The sequence below is a fragment of the Falco rusticolus genome, chromosome 11 (assembly GCF_015220075.1).
Source record: "Falco rusticolus isolate bFalRus1 chromosome 11, bFalRus1.pri, whole genome shotgun sequence".
Taxonomy (NCBI): domain Eukaryota; kingdom Metazoa; phylum Chordata; class Aves; order Falconiformes; family Falconidae; genus Falco; species Falco rusticolus.
This window is the reverse complement of record NC_051197.1, coordinates 7,716,075-7,735,022: the sequence shown is the minus strand read 5'-3', so window position 1 is coordinate 7,735,022 and position 18,948 is coordinate 7,716,075. Positions and strand designations below refer to the sequence as shown.

Genomic DNA, 18,948 nt, shown 5'->3' with positions numbered 1-18,948 from the left:
TTTGCGACAAAGCCCAGTGCGCAGGGAGCTGGTGACCAGGAAGCAGAACCGCGCCGGGCTGCCGCGGGGCGGGCGGACCCCACCGGACTCGCTGCCCCACGCCGCCGCCCCCCCGGGGGGTGGGAGGCCAGTCCTGCCGCCCCCCCGGCTCCGGGGTCGGGGCGGCCGCGGAGCGGAGCGGGAGGCGGCCGGGCTGCTGCTAAGCCGCTTAGGGCCGGGGCTGGCATGAGCCTCCCCGGCGGGGCGGCTGCGGGCTGCGCGCTGCGGCGGGGAGGCTGAGGGCGCGGAACCGCCGCCGGCGGGGGCTGGCGGCCCGGCCCTGAGGAGGAGGCGGCGGAGGGGGAGCCCCGCTCCCTGCGGGGAAGATGGGCAACTGCCTCAAGTCCCCCACCTCGGATGACATCTCGCTGCTGCACGAGTCCCAGTCGGACAGAGCCAGCTACGGGGACGGGGCTGAGCCGGATCAGGAGCCGCCGCCGCCATATCAGGTAGGGGAGGGGGCGGGAGCGCCGCGGCGGAGCGGGGCGGGCGGCGGGGCCCGGCGCGGGGGTGAGGGGCGCGGGCAGCTGCCAGGCCGCTCGTCCCGAGGGCCGGGCCGGGGGCCGCCGCCGACACCCCCTGCCCCGCCGGCGCTGGGCGGCCGCCCGAACCTCTCCCTTTCCGCTCAGCCGTACCGGGGGGCAGCCGCTTTGTCCCTCCCGGTCTCACGGCTGGGGCCTCCCGGCGGGCGGGAGGCGAGGTGCCGGCGGGGAGCGGCGGGTGGCGGCGGCCCGGTTGCCGGGCGGGGGGCGGCCGCGGGGTCCCGGAGGGGGGGGGGTGGGGGGAGCAGGCGCTTTGTTGCCTGCCCGCGGTGACATCACCGTCTGGCGCGGCGCGGCCGCCGTGTCGCTCCGGGACGGGGACCGCCGCCGCCCGGGCTTCGCTGCCGTATTTTTAGCAGCAGCTGATCCCCAGTAAGTAACTCCCGGCGCAGCGGGTCCTGTTTCCCGCGGGCGTGCGGGGCGCCAGCGGGGAGCTGCTTCCCATTGTCCGGGCTTTTTTCAGTCTCGGAGAGAGAATCTGTTAGTTCCCATCTGGATGATGAATCGGAGAGGGGAAAGAAAAAAAAAAAAAAAAAAAAAAAAGCGCTGGGTATTTACTTGTATCGCTTTCCGGAGGGCGCGGAGGGGTGGTGGCGCCGGTCCGAACGCCCCGCTGCCCGGGGGGTGGCCGGGGCGGGGGGGGGCGCTGAACTTGGGCTGGCACTTGGCTGCTCCCTGTGGTCTCCATCCCCGCACACAGAAATGTGTGTTGCCCTGAGCAAGCCCTCTGCAGTGCACGGTTGTGCAGCGCTAAAAAATGAAGAGAAGATAAAGAAATATTCCGGTGGTATAACTGCACGTTTTGCTCAAGTTTTGCGAGTGTTTGCCTATCTGAGAGAATAGGACGTGTTCCAGAGAAATCCACAGAAATGGCAGCTGAGGCACGAATTCTGGAGGGTGGCTGGAGAGCTCGCTGTTTTCTAGGATGGGAGTCGTTCTGTAGTTGCGGACCTTGACGTATAATTAACAAAATTGCAGGAAGTATTTAACTGGGCAGACATGTAATCTGGCAGTGCTTTAACAAGTTCAGGAATGACAGCCCTGATAGTGTCAGAGGGCGCCCGGTCCGCAGCAGCCCCCACGGGTGTGGTGAGCTTGCCCTGGTGTCACTTGGCACTGTGTGCCACTTTGTTCTGTTTGGGTGCAAAAGCTTGACCTTAGAATAAATTTTGTCATGTGGGAGATTTTTTTTTTTTTTTGGCTTCTGAACTATGTCTGCTGAAGCCCAGTGTGTAGAAAGTGCTTGGTGGCAGATTAAGCTTTTTAAAGGAGGTGGTGTTCTAAATCAAGCCTGCGTTATCCATCCGGTGTGGAAATGCATCATATTTTTGTCAAATCAACATATGAAGTTTGACTGTTTGTGCTATTTATTGCATTTACATCTGTGATTCTAGGGAGACTTGTGCAGTTGTGTGGGTTTTTTTTTTTTTTTTTGTTCCTTTTTTTGCCCCTTTGAAAACAACCTATTAGCTCTTGTAGAAGGCACAAATCAAGTACATGCCTCATGCAGGCCTTCTCGTGCGGATTTCAGTGTAGATAAGTACTCCGTCAAGGGTTTTATTTATTTATTTTTTCCTTGATGAATAACTTCTTGTTCATATATGTGAGTGGTTGGCTGAGAGCGCAGTAGACAGTAAAATGGAAGAACCTACAGGTGTCTATTGTCGAGTAAGCATATTCGTAGCAAAACTTCTCTCGCTTGCGTAGAGCTATGTAGCGTCCGGTGATGTGCCCACAGGCACTTGGCTGTCTTGAACATCGCCGGTTGTCCCGAGACCCCCTCTGCTGATCCTAGCAATTCCTAAAGCTTCACCTTAAGGTAGCGCTTTGTGTCTCATACAGTCAAAATTCAAAGCTACGCTTTCCACAGGTTTTGAACCGTGAGGGTTTGTGATTTTTATTTTTTTTTTTTTTTGAAGGCCTTGCCTATGCTATTATGCAGCGTTTCATGTACTTTGAGGTCAAGGGGATTTATGTTTTTATATTGTTTGGAGCTTACAAGATGCACAAGCCAAATTCCAAATGCAAACAATTCCTTATGCACTGTTATTGCTGTTGTGCTAGCAATAGGTCACTCTCTCATTTTAACTGTCAAGTGGCAGCCTGGATTCACTGTTACAAACGGGATTTTAGGAGTTTTGTCCTTTTTTGTGATAATTACTTCTTTTGCAGTGTATTAACCAGAATCAGAGTGTGTATAATATCTAGATGTTAGAAAGGAAAGCAAGGAAGAGGATAAAAAGGGTTTGAGAACTGGTTTGTGGCAACTAGCAGTGTGCACAAGAAAACAGGAGATGAACAATTTGAAATCGAATTACTGAAACTTCGGCCATAAAATAGACATATTTTAGGAGAGAATAGGATCTGGTGTATGTGCTTGTCTTGGGTTTGCAGCAATGATGTGTCCACTTCCCGAACAGATCTTGCAAGGTGTGCAAACTAGGAGAAGGAAGCTTGTTGGGTAAAGATACACAGTTGTAGAAAATGACTGTCTCTTGTAAGTAACTTCTGTATTCTTTTGACATTTAAAATACTACTTTGTGTTCCAACGGGATTGTGCCATGGGCATTCATAGGGAATCTTGTTAAGCTATAATTTTTATTTAGCTATTGATTTCTAACGGCAAAATAAGCCCCCAATAATCATTTCAGTATTGCATGTCATTCATTTTATCAGTGAGTGCTATTGAACAGACTGAAATACCTGCTTCCGAAAGTGAGATTGCAAATTGGATTGGTGGTATGGGCACGTGGGGTAAAGGGGAGTTGATTTCCATCCAGAAGCTCTGTGTGTACCTGTCCTTTCTCTTTGCTTCCATGACAGTACGTGTTACCAGCTACAGCAGAAAGGCCTCAGAGGGGAAGCACCTTTTTAAACAGGTATCCGAGTAAATGCGAAAGTGGTCCGTTAAAGCATCAGACATTTTTCTGGTGCATAAAGGTTAACGGCTAACATGGGGAATAATTAAAATACACCAAAAAAAGGAGTGTGTTGGTGTGGCAGGAGAAAAGGAAGTGATTTCAAGAATGGACCAACGTTTTCATAGACAGATGCTAATTTTGGATGCCTCCATTTTAGAACCCAGAAATTACAACTGTTTTTCTAAGTGCTAAACACATGCAACTCCTTTTTTAACCAGTGAATCTGTGACTAGGAAAGAGTTAGCTTTGGGTTTGTTTTTTTCTCAAGTCCTCAAAACTGACTATGCTTTCAAGCTTGTTTTCCTTTTCTGAGTATGACTTCTTCACCATCTGTTGGCAATATGCCTTCTGCTGTTTTTCCATACAAGTTCACTGTTTTTTCCAGTTTCTCTTCTAGTAGTTCGTCTCAAAGACTTTATTTTGCAGAACAGATGTGCCCTTTTTCTTAATCCTTGTCTCCTAATTCTGTTCTTAACAGTTGCAGGAAATAATTTGCCAGTTTATTAAACTTTGGGATTCTGCACAGTACAGACTAACATCTTTTCTCCCTAAGTTTCTAAAAAGTAGTAGCATGGACGCAGTACACTGCACTCTTCTAAAAAAGATGTGTGCTACTTGGTAACTTAATAAGCTAAAAGCATAAGAAGTAAGCGCAAGGTCTTGGTATTTATATTAAACTCACAAAAGCATGTTTAATATGTTGATATGGCAGGGAGACTAATAAAATATTTTATCCCTTTACTTGAAGGGATCCAAAGTGTGCTGCAGTACTTGGTACTACCTTGTGTTGTCTTACAGGCCCAGAGAAAATGTTTCAGTGGATCTAGTGGATTTTTATTATTTTTTTTTCAAGGATTAATTTAAAACCTTTTGACCTGGATACTCCTTTGATTAGGCTGTGAGCACAAAATGACACCAGAGGACAGAAACATGAGCTTAACCCAGTATCATGCTCCCATAATCTTCCAAAAGCTGTTGAGGATGGCAGGTTTTGAAAGCACAATTTTGGATGTCTTTGTGGCCTGCAGCAACCTCAGTTTAAGAGAGTAGGCTCCTTGGGCCTCCTCTGTTAACTGCCACGTGTGCGCATTGTACCCTTGTCCCCATGCCTCTGTCATCCTGTGCTTCATTCCAGCGTCCCCAGTTGAGGGAGGTGGCACAGCAGCCTGTGATGACGGTGCCCTAGGTCCCTGGTAAAGTCACTCTCCAGGATGCCCACCTGCAGCCTCCGTGCAGCGGATGCAGCCCTGCAGTGTTACTTATTCAAGACGTTGAAGTCCCCAGGTTGAACAGTCAGAAAATTTTCTTGGAATAGTCTGCTGCATTTCTGTGTGAAGCTTGCCCTTGTGGATACACATTGGATGTGTTTTGCTGGACAGGGAAACAGAGCTTTCATTATGCTCTCATCGTGACTTAGGTGATATGTTACATTGGTGTTCCGATGCTGTCTTTTCACAGGCACGGTCATCAGTAGTGTTAAAAATTGCAAACCAAATTAATTCTAATAGAAGAGTTGCACCCATTTATAGAAACATTTGTACAAAATTATCTTGGGCGGCGAATTAGATGATTTATCATCTGTGATGGCGTGTATTGTACAAGAAGGAAGACTATGGCAGTATAATGTTACAATTTAGCATTGAGTGGTTGTGCAGAGCTGGAATTGTTGGTGTATGTTGGAACAGCATAAGAGGAGGAAAGGCGTGATGGGAAAACATTGTATATGGAAAGCTAACCATGAAAAAAAGCAAACAGACTAGTAAGTTTACTTTCATGTAGAAGAAAAGCAATCTTTAAATATACTCCTATGCAGGTCTTACCATTTGCTCTGCTTGTCCTCCACATCTCTGTGATGACGTGTATGAATTACAGTTGCGTTTGTGGATGTGAACTGAAATACCGCTCCAGTCCACAATTCCTCAGTCTGGTGGAAACTTCAAAGGGCTTCAAACAAGAGTGCCTCTTTGTCGGTGTGTTGCTGGCTGGTGCCCTAGGTGGAGGTCGACTTCAGTGAGGAGAGGAGGTGATGGAGGAGCTGAAGTTGAGTTTGCTGCATGGATGAGAAAGGGTAGAGTAAGCCAGTGATGTTTTATGTTTACGTCTTTTCAAGAATATGATTGCTTAAGCTGCTACCTTGTATAACTCATCCTCAGAAATATGCTCGGAAGAAGTGCTATAGAGATACTATTCCAGAATGCTACTAACTGTGGAAGACCAAGCACTGAGTGAATTATAAAGTCACTCCTGACAAGTAGTTCCAAAACACAATTTAGACAGCTGCATTCAGGAAATCTGTAAGCCTGCCGTGTCTTAATGGTGCAGTTCTGATAAATAATTTTATGTGCAGAGCAATAACAAACCTTGCAAAACATTTTGCAAAGCAAAAATAAACAATGATGACATATATGTATTATGAACTTCATTATAATAGCATTCAAGATTATTTGGTTAGCGAACAGTATGCCGTGACACTTCTTACTCCTTCCATGTCTGAAGAGCTTAGCGAGTTTGCTGGTAATCAGTGCTAGATGAAAAGTTTCCTGAGGGTGCTAAGTCTGACTTCCTTTCTAGATAACAGAAAGAAACTTGTGCACCTATATTTCCTGCCTCAATGCATACTGGTTTCAGCGTAGCCTGCCAGCCTGGCTGACTGGTGCTGTCTTCCATTTTGCTAGTCAAAAAAAGCTGGGGGGCGGGGGGAGAAGAGAAGGCGGCAGGCAAACCTGAAGATAAAGGACACCGGATGGTATCACAGAGTTAGGTAACTTTAATCTTAAAAATACCCATTCTTAAGCTGGTTTTAATGAATATTGGCTGGATATTGTGATTCTTTGCCTGCGTGAAATAAATTTTTAACTCCAGTTGGTTACAAATAGGTGTTAGACCTGGCTAGAGGAAATGGGAAGTGTATGCTGATGTTGGAGTTATGTGTTACCTTGTTTGTCTTACAAAAATTACAGCTGGTTTCTAGACTCTTTGCTGTTGAGTCCATGACTGGTAGAAGATCTGTTTCTAACCATTCTGGTCAGGTGGTTTTCCAGGAGGAGTTTTGAAGAGAAGAATATATTTATAACCACATTTGATGGAGCACTGCTTGCTGTCTTACATGGATTTCTGCAAGAAATGTCTGAATTGGATCAAGATGCTGTACGAGGTCCGTCCCTGTCTTCCGATGTCACTGTTCATCACTTTAACAAAGAAAAGAAGCTCGGTTTAATGAGCGCTTTCGCACACCCTGGTAATGGTTGTAGCCAAACTGGTTGCAGAATGTGAGGTCAGGAAACTAAAGATAACGCCACTTGCTTGTGACAGACTTCTGTCTTCCAGTCTTTGTGTGCTTGTCCTTCTTACTGCTTCCTCGCAGACACACAAAGAGAAATGTATTTGTATTTTGGAGAGGTAATGGTCTGTGGAATAGACTAAAGCAAATCAGCTGTGAGTTTTCTATGAACTAACAAAATGGTTCCTAAGAAACCAGAATATTACAAAAAGAGAGGGTTTTTAGGGATGTCATGGCTGAGTTAGAATAAAACCTTCAGGGGGGGAAAAAGCTGAAGAGTTGCCATTCTCTGACTCTAAAAGGCAAAGCAAGCTTCAGTCTTGATTTAGACTGGGAGAAAAATTTGCCCTGACATTGTGAAGGTCTCAGAAGTGATGCCTTGCTTCCTGAAGGTATGATGTGTTTTTGTAGAAGATGCATTCTTCTCATTCTGCTAGCCTCCTGGGGGGCAGCCACAGCAGCGACCTGTCCCAGCAGAGCTAGAGTCGTGTGTAGTTTCTTGCTGGGTATGGTTGCTCTGTGGACTTCAACCAAAAAAAAAAAAAAAAAAAAAAATCCCCACCCCAAAGCTAAACTAAACAGAATCCACCAGAACATCGCTTCAGCAGCCCTAACATCACCATTCTTAGCTTAGCCTTGTTTAGTTTGTAACTTTTAGCAAATGTCTGAACTGCTTTGTGCTTTAGTTTTCTCACTATAAAATGAGGAGTAATAAACTTTATCTTTAGTGCAGGAATGCTTAGTAATTTGATTCACGTTTGCAAAGTGGTCCATGATAATTTGGTTTTAATAAGATAATATTCCTCCATTATAAAATCAACCTCTGCAGGAATTTATGACAAACCTGCTGCTGTAGAGAGGGAGCTTGATCAGAAGATCTGTTTAAGTCAATAGATAAGTCTCGTAAAATCTGTTTTGGAATCTGATAGTTCAGCATTTATTTGGCAGCCTGTGTTCCAGATGCTTGATTAGTAGGAATGAAGAGGCAGTGGAGATAGGAATAAGAAATCTTGCCTTATCAGGATGATGAATCTTCGTTATGCTGGGAGACTCTGCATTCTTCCAGGCAAGCCAACCCAAACAAGCAGCACTGCCCTTCCCAAAATCTAGGACCATTGTGTGTTTGGGAAGCTCCTATATTTCCTTTGTGTACCAGTGGTTCATTTCTGTGATCAGCAGCTGCTGCTGGCTGTACATCTGGGCCTCGGTTTCTGAACCATGGAAAATAAACTGGTTTTATGTCTTAAAGAGATAATGATCTGTGGAATGGACTACAGCAAATCGACCGTGACTTTCCTGTGAACTAATGGGACGTGGTTTAGTGATGGACTTGGCAGTGCTAGGTTAGTGGTTGGACTTGATGATCTTAAAGGTCTTTTTCCAACCTAAACAATTCTGTGATTCTAAGGAAAAAAATTCCAAGAGACCAAACAGTTACAGAGAGTGGTTGTTTTATTTACCAGTCCTCCCTAGGAATCTGCCAGCCGCTCTGTTTCTCATCAGTGAAGAAGAAAGTCAGAATGCCAGTGGCATAAAAGCTGCTGGGCCACGATCCACGCGCAGTGACACGGACAAACAGCAGATGCGTGCAGCAACTCGAGGAGCGGATAAAACAACCATCCTTTCAACCGCAGTTGCGTCAGCCAAATCACAACCAGCTGGTTTATTGCATCGGGCATTTCTGCTGATCCACCAGAATGCTTACGGACGCTCCCCGCTTCGCACACGTGCGCACACACATACCGTCGTATCAAAGGCTGGGCTGATTTTTGAGCATTTTCAGCCTGCCTCTGTCTTTAGACGCTGGTTTAGCCGAGGGGTGGTGTAGACCTGAGGTGCTTGAGGGAGGACTGAAACTGTTGGAGGAATGAGAGAAACTGTGACTCAGGAAATTCAGTTCCTCCCTTAGCCCCACCATGCAGTGATGAATGTGCAGACTATTATCCCTGCAATATTGAAACCTGTTTCCCTTGATTGTATTTCTTGGACACTGGAGAAGCTTCTGAGTCTTTTCATCTGCTTTTTTCCCCCACTTGGAGCAATTTGTATTTCTAGAGGCATAGTTCAGAAACGGTCTTGTACATAGCTCACTGAACTCCAAGGCCAAATGCCCATGCAGGGACAGCCTCATCCTTAACTTTTCCAGAGCTTGGGGTTGTTATCTAGCCCACGTACCATTAGTTTGGACTATTGAGATAGGTCCTAGAAGCATCAAAGAAACTCCTGGTTTATGACTAATAAAACTTAATGAAGCCACGTGAATATCCAGTGGTAAGCAAAAAAACAATAAAAAAAAAATTTCAGTCAGTGCTGGTTTGGACAAAAGCAAAGAATCTGCTATCCTGCAGCCGTGATTAAAACCATTACATTTACCAGATACTGCCAGTTTCTAATTCTTGTTGTGGCAAAACTGCTTTAAAAAAAAAAAGGCAGACTAGACTAGAATATAACCCAGAAATAGAGCTATAACATAGCTATATGTACTTGGACAGTAGTTCTGTAGAGATGATAAGGTTTCCCTATCGTCTCACCACTATTACTCTGTATGGCTCTCTTGATGATTTGTACACAGGCTCTAGCCAGAAGGAAATGGAACGATATTTATCTGACTTCATTCATTCCCGTAAGATGCATCTTGGTAGTGGGGGACACAAATCTCTTACGACTCGGTGTGCGAACGTTGCAGAATTGGATGAGGCTGGGAGCTCTTGCTCTTTGTGTTTTAGAGCTGCAGGAGACTTATCTAAGAGATCAAAGTGCATCAGATTCCATTATTTCAGTATCTATGGGACAGTATAATGCATGACTGCTCTGGGATGGTGCCTGTGCCTGACTTTTATTCATCATTGTAATTAAACCCAGATACAGAGTTTGTTCTGTGTGCTGAATGTTAATCACAGCGTTTTATTAACACGGTTGTCAAAATCTGTAATTCAGGCATACTATAACTTTGCTTTTTTTTTTTCCCCCTGAATTATTTTGCCTGAATAAATTAATTTTATTTAAAGTTCACAAAGAGAAGTGATTGCTCTCAGGTTTTGAGCAAACAGGTGCAAGCCTTGCTCGACTACAGACATACTAAACTGGTTTGGTCTGTACTGTTGCTTAACAGAAAGCAGTTAACTGCTGTATTCAGTGGAAACTATGTAAAAGGCTCAGATCAGCAAACTAATGCTGTAAATTCAGATTTAGTCAAGACGCTGACATTAATATTTTAACACCTGTAGACTTTATTTTATGTTCTATCGTAGTACTTGCTTAACTGCCATTGCCAGTTCCCGATGTTTTGGGATTTCTCTTTGTTGTTTTCTGTTTAGGTATTATGACTTATATTGTAGTTGCATCCATGTATCTTCAGTTTAGCTTATGAAATATGACTCAGTCATTGCTTTAGTGTCTGCCTCAGAGCTCTGTAATGTTAAGGAGATATATGAAGATATATATAGATATATCTATTTGGAGACCTTGAGGCACTTGCGTGGAGAGTGGCATCCTTGAAAGTATATCGCCATTCTTGGAAGGAAACAACATCATTTTTAAAATTCAAGAAAAAATACTTGAATTAACTGTTAATTCTTTTCCAGATTAGGGCTTTTTCACCTCTTAGTTCCTGGGTCTCTGATGCTTTATAGGCTGTTACTGACAGTACTCACAAGAGCTAACAGAATCCCATCTGTAGTCATTAAACAGAGAATACAGGTCCACACCTCTACTTGACAATTATTAGGGATCTGCAAATCGGAAATTAGTAAGAAGCACTGTGTACGTCTGTCCTGAGCCAAGAAAACTCCTCTGCCTGCCCCGATAGAGGCATGGCTCTTCAGCTAATGGCACCCACATGATGCTGCAGTGGCTGCGATGGCCAGGTACCCTTCAGCAAGCAGCTGGGTTGAGTTAGGTGGTGGCCGTTGGTCCAAACCTGAGTGAGATGCTCAGTTACCCTCCCACCCTGCCCTTGACTAGAAGTGGTAACGTGGTACTTATTGTATGAGTCCAACTCCCATGGATTAACTTGCCTGGAGCTCTGGCTTGTGTATAATCCGTCCAGCCAGTCATCTGTAAGAACTAAAAATGACGTGTAAAAAAGGATTTTCCATTATGTCTGAATTTAAACAAACTCTCTGGAATTTCTAAGAAGTGAAGTTGTATTTATTTTGCTGTGTGGGTAAAACCGCTGAAAGGAAGTTTAACAAAGAATGCCCGTTCCTTTTGTAAATATAGTGAGTTTCTTGATTCACAGTAGATGGAGTCAGGTATACAGAAACACAATGTTTAATGAATGTTTAGTGTTATTTTTACAAATCCTTTAGGAAAGGAAAAAAATACCATCCACACAAAATTTCACGCTCCAAGTAATCTTTGTTTTCCTCTATCAACTGTATTCTTGTTCAATGAGTAACCTGTTTTTTCCTACCTCCCAGAAGAAGCAAGATGACCTAGATCTAGAGTTTCCTGGGGAAAAGTTCACTTCACCCTATATATAGCTTCTCCTGAAGTGTCTTTATGTAGCTGTCACCTACTTTGAGCTGATAAACTGAGGAGAAAACAGCTGTAGTTTTAGGCTGATGTAGAAAGGGAGGGTAGTTTATCCTTCCTCTTATTTTGGGGTTTATTAAATACATCTTACAGGATTCCAGCATGGTGAAGGCCAGACTTCCAAACTTCCAGCTGCAACATACAGAACTTCATGCCTCTATGTCTCTGTGTGCTCTGGCTGAGTAACGACCAAGTACCTCTTGGTTAACGAGTGAATTGGATCGCGCCCTGGTGCTGGCAGGAGTTTCTGCAGTGGACTCTGAATGTGATATCCTGGTGTCAGAGTGTTCTTTGCTCTGGTCAGGTCGTGCAGATGGGATATTCCTCCAAGCAGTGCTGCTGGTGTGGTGGTATTTTTATGGGAAAGCAAAACCTGGGAAAATGGTATGACATACGTAGTATCAACTATGTAATAGATGCTACCAACAGGCTGTTGGTGTTGAGGGATCAGACAAACGTTTCCACCTCGGGGTAGCGAGTCAAATGGTGAGCAGTGCTATAGGCTGAGGGAAGCTTGTCCACCCCTTAGGCAGCGTAAGGCTTTTTGCTTTTTTTTTTTTTTTTTCTTTTTTTTTTAGGTATAGGAGAGTTTATCTCAGTCAGTGTGTCAGCAGCTTGAACTGTTTGGGCTTCTGCAACCTTTCTGGGGGTGAGAAGGGGACTTTCCACACCCTTAAAGAAAGCGCTGCTGCCTAACATCACCACGTACTCCTCTCCTGGGGCCTTTGCCACGCCAGGGGTGGGTGCGGATGGAACCCATCGGTGCTCCCGCACTGGGGTGTGTACCGCTCTGGCATGTGGGAAAGCTAGCATCTGCCTTCGTTTAACTTGACTGGAGGCAGGATTCTGCTCTAGCACTTAAAAATAAAAAATAATGGCTTTGACAGACACTGCTTGGGAGTGAATGTAGCTGAGGCCAATGTCGAGGCTTGGGGGCTAGCTCTGTGTTCAGCAGACCACAAGCTGAAACTAGGCAAAAATGTGGCGTGCCTCGGGATCGGCACGGTGTGTGTCCCATGTTTCTGGCGCAAGGAGGTCTGATCTAACCATCCGCTGCTGCCAAAAGGGATTGTTTTGCTTTTCTCTCCTGTTTTTCACTTGCACCCACATGCTCTGCAGTCGCTTCTTGGTGGCTTTGGTGCTTATCTCATCCCTCAGTGAGTCAGCTCATACCCTTGAAGTGTCTGCAATGGGTTCTCTTGCTCTTACTTTTCTCCTATCAGATTAGTAAACTGAACTGACTTCCCAGTGGAGACTGGATTTATTTGTTCTCTTATCCTTTTATATATTGCATTTTACATTGTGACATCTCTGGAAGGGTCTAGAGGTGTCAGGTTATTAGATGTTTGCTATTACCACCAAGTATTACAGGAGTTTTGGCTTCTGCATGTCACAGTTCAGGATATGCTCAGTCTTAACTGCATACCAGAGCATGCCCAGAATGAATCTTTGATACTGGTTTGGGCAGTGAGTGCATTTGGGGTGGTCTGTACGTGAAATGTGATCTAAAGGTGCCATTTCTAACTTCAGTGGGGCAGTGACATCAGTTGGAGGGGTTTGGGATGCTTCAGGACAAACCTCTGATGTAGACAAAGCATTAATTCTGTTTTTCTTAGATGTGATCTTTCTGATTTAAAAAAAACAAACCACACCAAACCCAACAGAAACACAAACAACAGAACGTAATAAAAAGAAATATAGATCTGTCTACTGCAGCTGCCTTTAAAGAAGCTTGGATGCTTTTCCTCACTGTTTTCTGGTTTTTTTTTAAAAGAAGTTTCATTAACATTACCTAGCAGTTCATGGGTATGTTTGCTAAGTACAGGAATGGGTGAAGACTTCCACAGCCTGTTCATGTTGCGCAGCAGACTGTGATATCCCCTGGGACACAACTGATTACAGTAACATCATTCATCTGCATTGTGGGGTGCTGCTCTGCTTCTTTCCTCACACAAGCCTTCCAGTTATGACTCCGTGGATGGTTTCCAAAGTCTGAACATAACTTGGCAAGCTTTGTCACTGCTGTTAGGAGTTTGATTACCTTTGTGCATATGTATGTGAGGGCTGCCAGCGTATGTGGCTTTTAATAAAACAACCTCCCTGTTGTCTAAAATGTTTAGAATGAAGAAATTATATAAGTATGCAAGAGCAGAAGCTAAGTTGGGCCACCTCAGTTTGGCTGCCCTGTTTCATTTGTTGCGACTCCTTATTCTAGTTTGGTGTCCCTCAGGAGAGGCCACTAGTTTCCTGCTGAAGCCAGTCTTGTTTAAAGCAAACGGAGTGGCAAACGCCCATTTCGAGAAATAAATCTGAGAAACAAATCTCGCCGCTTCTTTATGCGTCTGGTTATGCCGTGTTACCAACTCTTGTCATTTCTGTGGTCATGCCATGCTCTTGCATAGCTCGAACCCTCTTGCTCAGAGCCTTTCTGTTCAGGCTTCTGAATTCGGAACCAGTAATGCTGAACGTGAGCAGAAAATACCATCTTTATGGTGTGTTTTTTTTTTTATTTCATGGACTAAGATGGGTCAGGCTTAATTTTGGCTTGGAGACCTACCAAAAAAAAAAAAAAAAAAAGCCTGAAAGCCACAGGGGCAGGGGCTGCTGAGGCAGCAAGGGACACCCTTCCTTGTCAGACACCAGTAAGCAAATGGCCCAGCACGCTGTCGGGCCTGTTAGGCACTGCAGAGCTGTAGAAATAGTTCTCTGAATGAGTCTGCTTGCTGCCACTAACATTTCCTTGGTTTATTTCACAAAATATGCTGGCCAGGTTTCAGTTTGAGTACAGTGATGCATTTCAGCTGGACAGAATATAAGTATTTAAATCACACCAGCAGCTGTTGCCCTTTCTCCTTTAAAAAGACTTAAGTAATGCATCAAGCTGAAGTAAGATACATATTTTTTTTAAATCGTAGATGCAGGATGGTTACAGTGTTCCAGCAATAAAGTGCCTGTATATCAGCATAGAGTGCAGTAATCCCATGTATACTTGTTCACCGATGATGTTATATTTGGCTTGCCACAGGCCAAATCCTTACCAGTGGTGCAGTGGCCAGGTGCTACTGAAGCAATACGAATGGGTTTGTAAAGCTGGAGACTTCACAATGTGCTAAAACTTCCAGCTAGCATATGGTCGTCAGGATCAGGTTTATAAAGGTGTTTCTTTCAGCCCTGCCTTCACTTTGCTTCTGCCTGTAGATTGTGCTGCAGGAAAGGTTTGGCCAGGAACCTTTGTGCTTCAGCTGCAGGTGCTTTCCACCAATGGTCTATCAAAAACCCAGCAGGGATCAAACCAGAATTGCTAATGGAAGATTACTTTGTCCAAAAATTACTTTTCTCACTTTGAAAGCTTTTGTTTTGTTAGTGTCTTAAACTTCCAGGTGGACGTAACAGTGCCTGCAGACATTTATAATAGCCTCAACAAAATGAGGCTCAGATTTAATGAGCGTTATCTTCCATATTTTAGTTAAATTAGCTTTGAGTTATACATGACAAGTGATACTGCTAGTTGTTCCACAGCATCATAGCGTATATTAACTTGGATAACAGCCGTGTTCAGCACAGTGTTGGAAATTGCATATTAACGAATGCGTGAACTGGATGGTTTTCCGGTGTCTGAACAAGGGGATGTATGGATAGTTATGCATATGCTTAGTGAAGTTGTTTTCTGCAGGTAATATACGATTTTTGCAAGATACTGGTCAAGCTCTGTCCTTACTGCTTCTGCAGGGAACCTCTTTTGATCAGCTGAGAACTAAGGCTCAAGAAACTATTCCACAGTTGTAGATTATTCATGGCAAACTTGCACCTGTTACTCTTGTACCGAACAGATCTTAGCTGTTTTCTGATGTTTACTCTCCTGATTTATTTAGAGATCAGTCCTATATCTCTTTCAGCCTTCATTTTTCTAGGCTAACACTTCTATTTTTGTTTTGTTTGTTAATGGATATGATATTCAAGCAACTTGGTTTTCCTAAAAACCAGAATCTCTCACCCCCATAGTGAAACTAAAACAAAAAGAAGAAAGAAAAAGGATTAAAGCAGGGCTTATTTTAAGTGATTGAGGGATCATTGACTGCTCAGCATCTTGTGAATTTTGTCGTGATGACTGATAATGGAAGTCAGAGATAATACTCACTCTAAATCTGCAGAACATGCAGCTCAGAAGTCCAAGGGGCAAGCACTTTTCATGCACTGCTAGCCATTACCCTTTCTCATTGGGGTAAACCATTCCAGAACATGCTGGGACCTCACCAGGAATGCAGCATTACCTAAAGTGGTACAAAAAAATCAGGGTCAGGCCTGTAAGTTACTTCAAGGCTAATGTGTCTGTAGCAAGCTTTGGCAGAGCGAGGAAACTTTCTTTAATCTGATCTGCCCGTCTGAATTTGCTCCTTAGGCTACTTGCTGTATGGCTTTCAGCAGATTTTATTTGAACATTGGACTCATTTTTGCCAAAGTTCATGGGGAAAGCCATGCCTAGCCCTTTTCTGCCCTCAAGGAAGCATCTAGAGCTGCCCATCTCCCAAAATGCTGGGTTTATTCCTGCTTCTGCTGTCTGATTCAAAACAACCAAAAGAACAAAAAAGCGTTTGCTGCATGCAGTAATTTCTATTCATGTCTTTACTGTAGCGGAGATCTGCCTGTAGGAAAGGAGGTATTCCGAACAAAGACAGGAATTCTGGCACATCTTGTTACGTTGCCTGTTGGGTTCAGAGATCAGTGTGCAAATCTTTCAGTGTCCCCAGGGAAGCACCTTCCCTGACCTCACTTAACTGCGGTGGTGTGTAAAGAGACCAAGTAAGTTTAGTCCTGTAGGTCCTTGGACTTGGAGGAGCGGCGCTAAATGCCATCTGCTTCCCAGGCTACTCTGCTGCTCTCGCTGCCTCTCGGCGATGCGTTTGAGGGGTGTCCCTTTGGAGACCTTACGGTGAGCTAAAAAGTCTACAAAGATAACTAAAACTTTTTGGTAGTAATTGATGATATTTCTGTTTATGGAATTAAAATCTGAAGCAGGAAGCTGCTTTTTCTCTTCTTTTCAAGCCTGTCTAGTAGCTATTACAATTACATCTGTAGTTATACTCTAATGACTCCCAAAGTAACAAAGTGTATTCCAGACTAAATGTCATAAATTAAGCCTAAAAAACTTCCAGGGTTTTCTTAATAGCTGTTTTGCTGTGGCTGTGTTGTGTTTGGTGGTGGTTTTTTTTTTATTTTCTTTTTTTTTTTTCCCCCTCCATGATAACATACCCGATACCTCCACATTTACTGCCTCAAAGTTCAGTGTTACTCTGTTCCAGTGTGTTATTATGACTGCAATTTGTCTGTGTATAAACTGGCAATACTTATTTTCGTTATCATGTTGTAGCAGGACATGGTTATTCCACCCTAGACATTAATGCAGGAGAATATGGTAAGTAGAAGTATTTCTGTATATCTTCACGAAGCCTGAAAGACTGTCAGTAGCATAGTGTTGATGACATCAGGCTTTTATTTCTGACTCTGAAGGGTATCAAAAGTAGCACATACTTCACCTGTGGTAGAGTTACACTTTGGTGCTGGGCCTGAGCAGTTTAGTTGTACCCATGTGTCTAAACTGGAATATCTGAAAGTCACAGGTAATGTTCTTGGGAAATTAGTGCTTGTAAACATGTGCAGACAACCTTTGTATTTCCATGTGATCTTAACAGCTCCAGCCCTAAAACTGCATCCATCTATCACTGTGTTAGGTGTTCAGAGTTTCTGGTGTACTGCAGGCAACATGGAAGATCCCTCATTGCGTATGGATGAGCTAAGGCTGGAGATCTCCAGGCTTTGCAGCTGCTGTCATACGGGTGTGTCAGGGTGAAATGGGGCTTTGTCTTCCAACCAGTCAGTCCATATTCAGAAAAATGACCTCTCTGTTTTCGTGTCCCTCCTCTCAAACAGTTTTCTGTTCTGAGATTTTTTTTTTTGTAGCAGCCTGAGCCTCAATTCGGGCAAGTACTTAAGCTGGTGCTCAAGCGCCACGTCCCCAGTAGCGTTTGAAATCCTTACTAAGTGTGCTGCTGGGGTGGTTGTAGATCTTACTGCTACTTGCAGTCAGCAGGATGAATCCATTGTGGAAACCTCAGGTTTTCCTCAGAAAGCCAATTTCAGCGTAAACGAAGCTCTTGCCACCTTCCATGAGAGGGGGTGTAAGCAGGGAGATGGCCTGATGAATTGGAGGTTTTTCTTCATCCCATCGGGGCAGCGCAGGGTGGGATGGGAGCAGCGGTGGCTGCAGAGGCTGGGATCTGTGCTCCCCATCTTCCCTCCTCACCCTTGCAGAGCCTTGCACCTGCTTCAGTTCCCCCTTCAAACCACCTACTCTGAAAGCACCTGTGCTGAAATGAACACAAGTATTTTTGCTGTAAAACCAGCACAGGCAAGATCCAAAGGCAAGTATCTAAAAAAAGCAACAACCCCAAACAGACTGAAAATGCTGATTAGACAGGTGGTTGCTCATACAGTTAGTGATGGACGTTGTACCCTGTTCATCTGTGAAGCCAAACGTTTGTGGCTTGTCCTTGTTGCACCGGCAACTGGCTGTATGTTTCATATATGGCAGTAAAATGTGTTTTCTGGTGACGGATTAAAGAAATGGCCAAATGTTCACTGAACTGTCTCTATGCATTTAAAACTTTTAAAACAAGTAGGAAAAACATTTTGGATTTTCTGGAATCTTATTCTGGAAAATATCTGGAAATATTTTGCTTGTATAACCCAACTCCTGAGAGAGCTATTTATGATTTTTCTACCTGTTCTTGGCACAGGACTTTTTTCTGTTAGAAGAGGTTTGACAGTTGCATGAGATCACACTTGGATTTGTGCCTTGCAAGCTAAAAACGCAGAGTCACTGCTTGCGAGGACAAGACTTTGCTGGAAAAAATAGAAACATTGCCCTTGTGTTCACTGCTAATACTGCATCGGAAAGTAGAGCTTTGTCAAGCTTTGGTGTGCCTTAATATCCATACAGTCATTCCTTGCTTTTAGATAGAGCACTGCTTTAAAAAAAAAAACAACAAACCAACAGATTCAGTAATGATCGTTTAATGCCTGAGACATTCCTTTAAGATTAATAAATGACCGGCTGAGATGAGCCCGAGTTGGTGCCTCTGGCTGTTTACAGCTGCCGCTCATTGACTCAGAGTTGAAATAATTAATGTTATTATCAAAGATGCTAAACAAATGGCCAAATCACATTTTTTGTGTCTGCGTTCTCACTGAAGCACGGAGATGGCAACGCGTGTGCACCTGGCAGAGGCGACAGTGTCTGCGCGGTGCAGCACCCTGGGTTCTGCTGAAATCTCTTGTGTGCAGCCCGATGGGTCAGGGTGCTGTCGGCACCCCCTCCTGATTCAAACCCCATTTCCAGCTTCAAAATGCGGAAGAAATCACAGAAGCCCCCGTCGCCATCGGTTGCCCAGGATCTAGATGGCAGAAGGAGGAGCTGGTGGCTGGGTGGCTGGCCGGGATGTCCCCACCAAGCCAACACACCACTGCCAGGAACGCCCGGGACAGCCGCGCACTCACACTGTGTTTGAGGTGCCCTAATATATGGCGGGCATACGTGAGGCTTCGTCTGTGTGGCTTCCTAGCGGGCTAATGC

General features: G+C 44.5%; 1 protein-coding gene across 1 annotated transcript in view; it reads left to right on the top strand.

Annotated features, from left to right (window-relative positions):
* The first annotated feature begins 20 nt into the window (after window positions 1-20).
* Window positions 21-18,948, top strand: part of RNF11 (ring finger protein 11) — a 32,506-nt gene continuing 13,578 nt past the window's right edge. Inside the window, exon 1 of the mRNA XM_037403491.1 lies at window positions 21-488. Within this exon, the coding sequence (XP_037259388.1) occupies window positions 366-488 (123 nt within the window). The 5' untranslated portion in view covers window positions 21-365. The remainder of the gene's footprint in view (window positions 489-18,948) is intronic.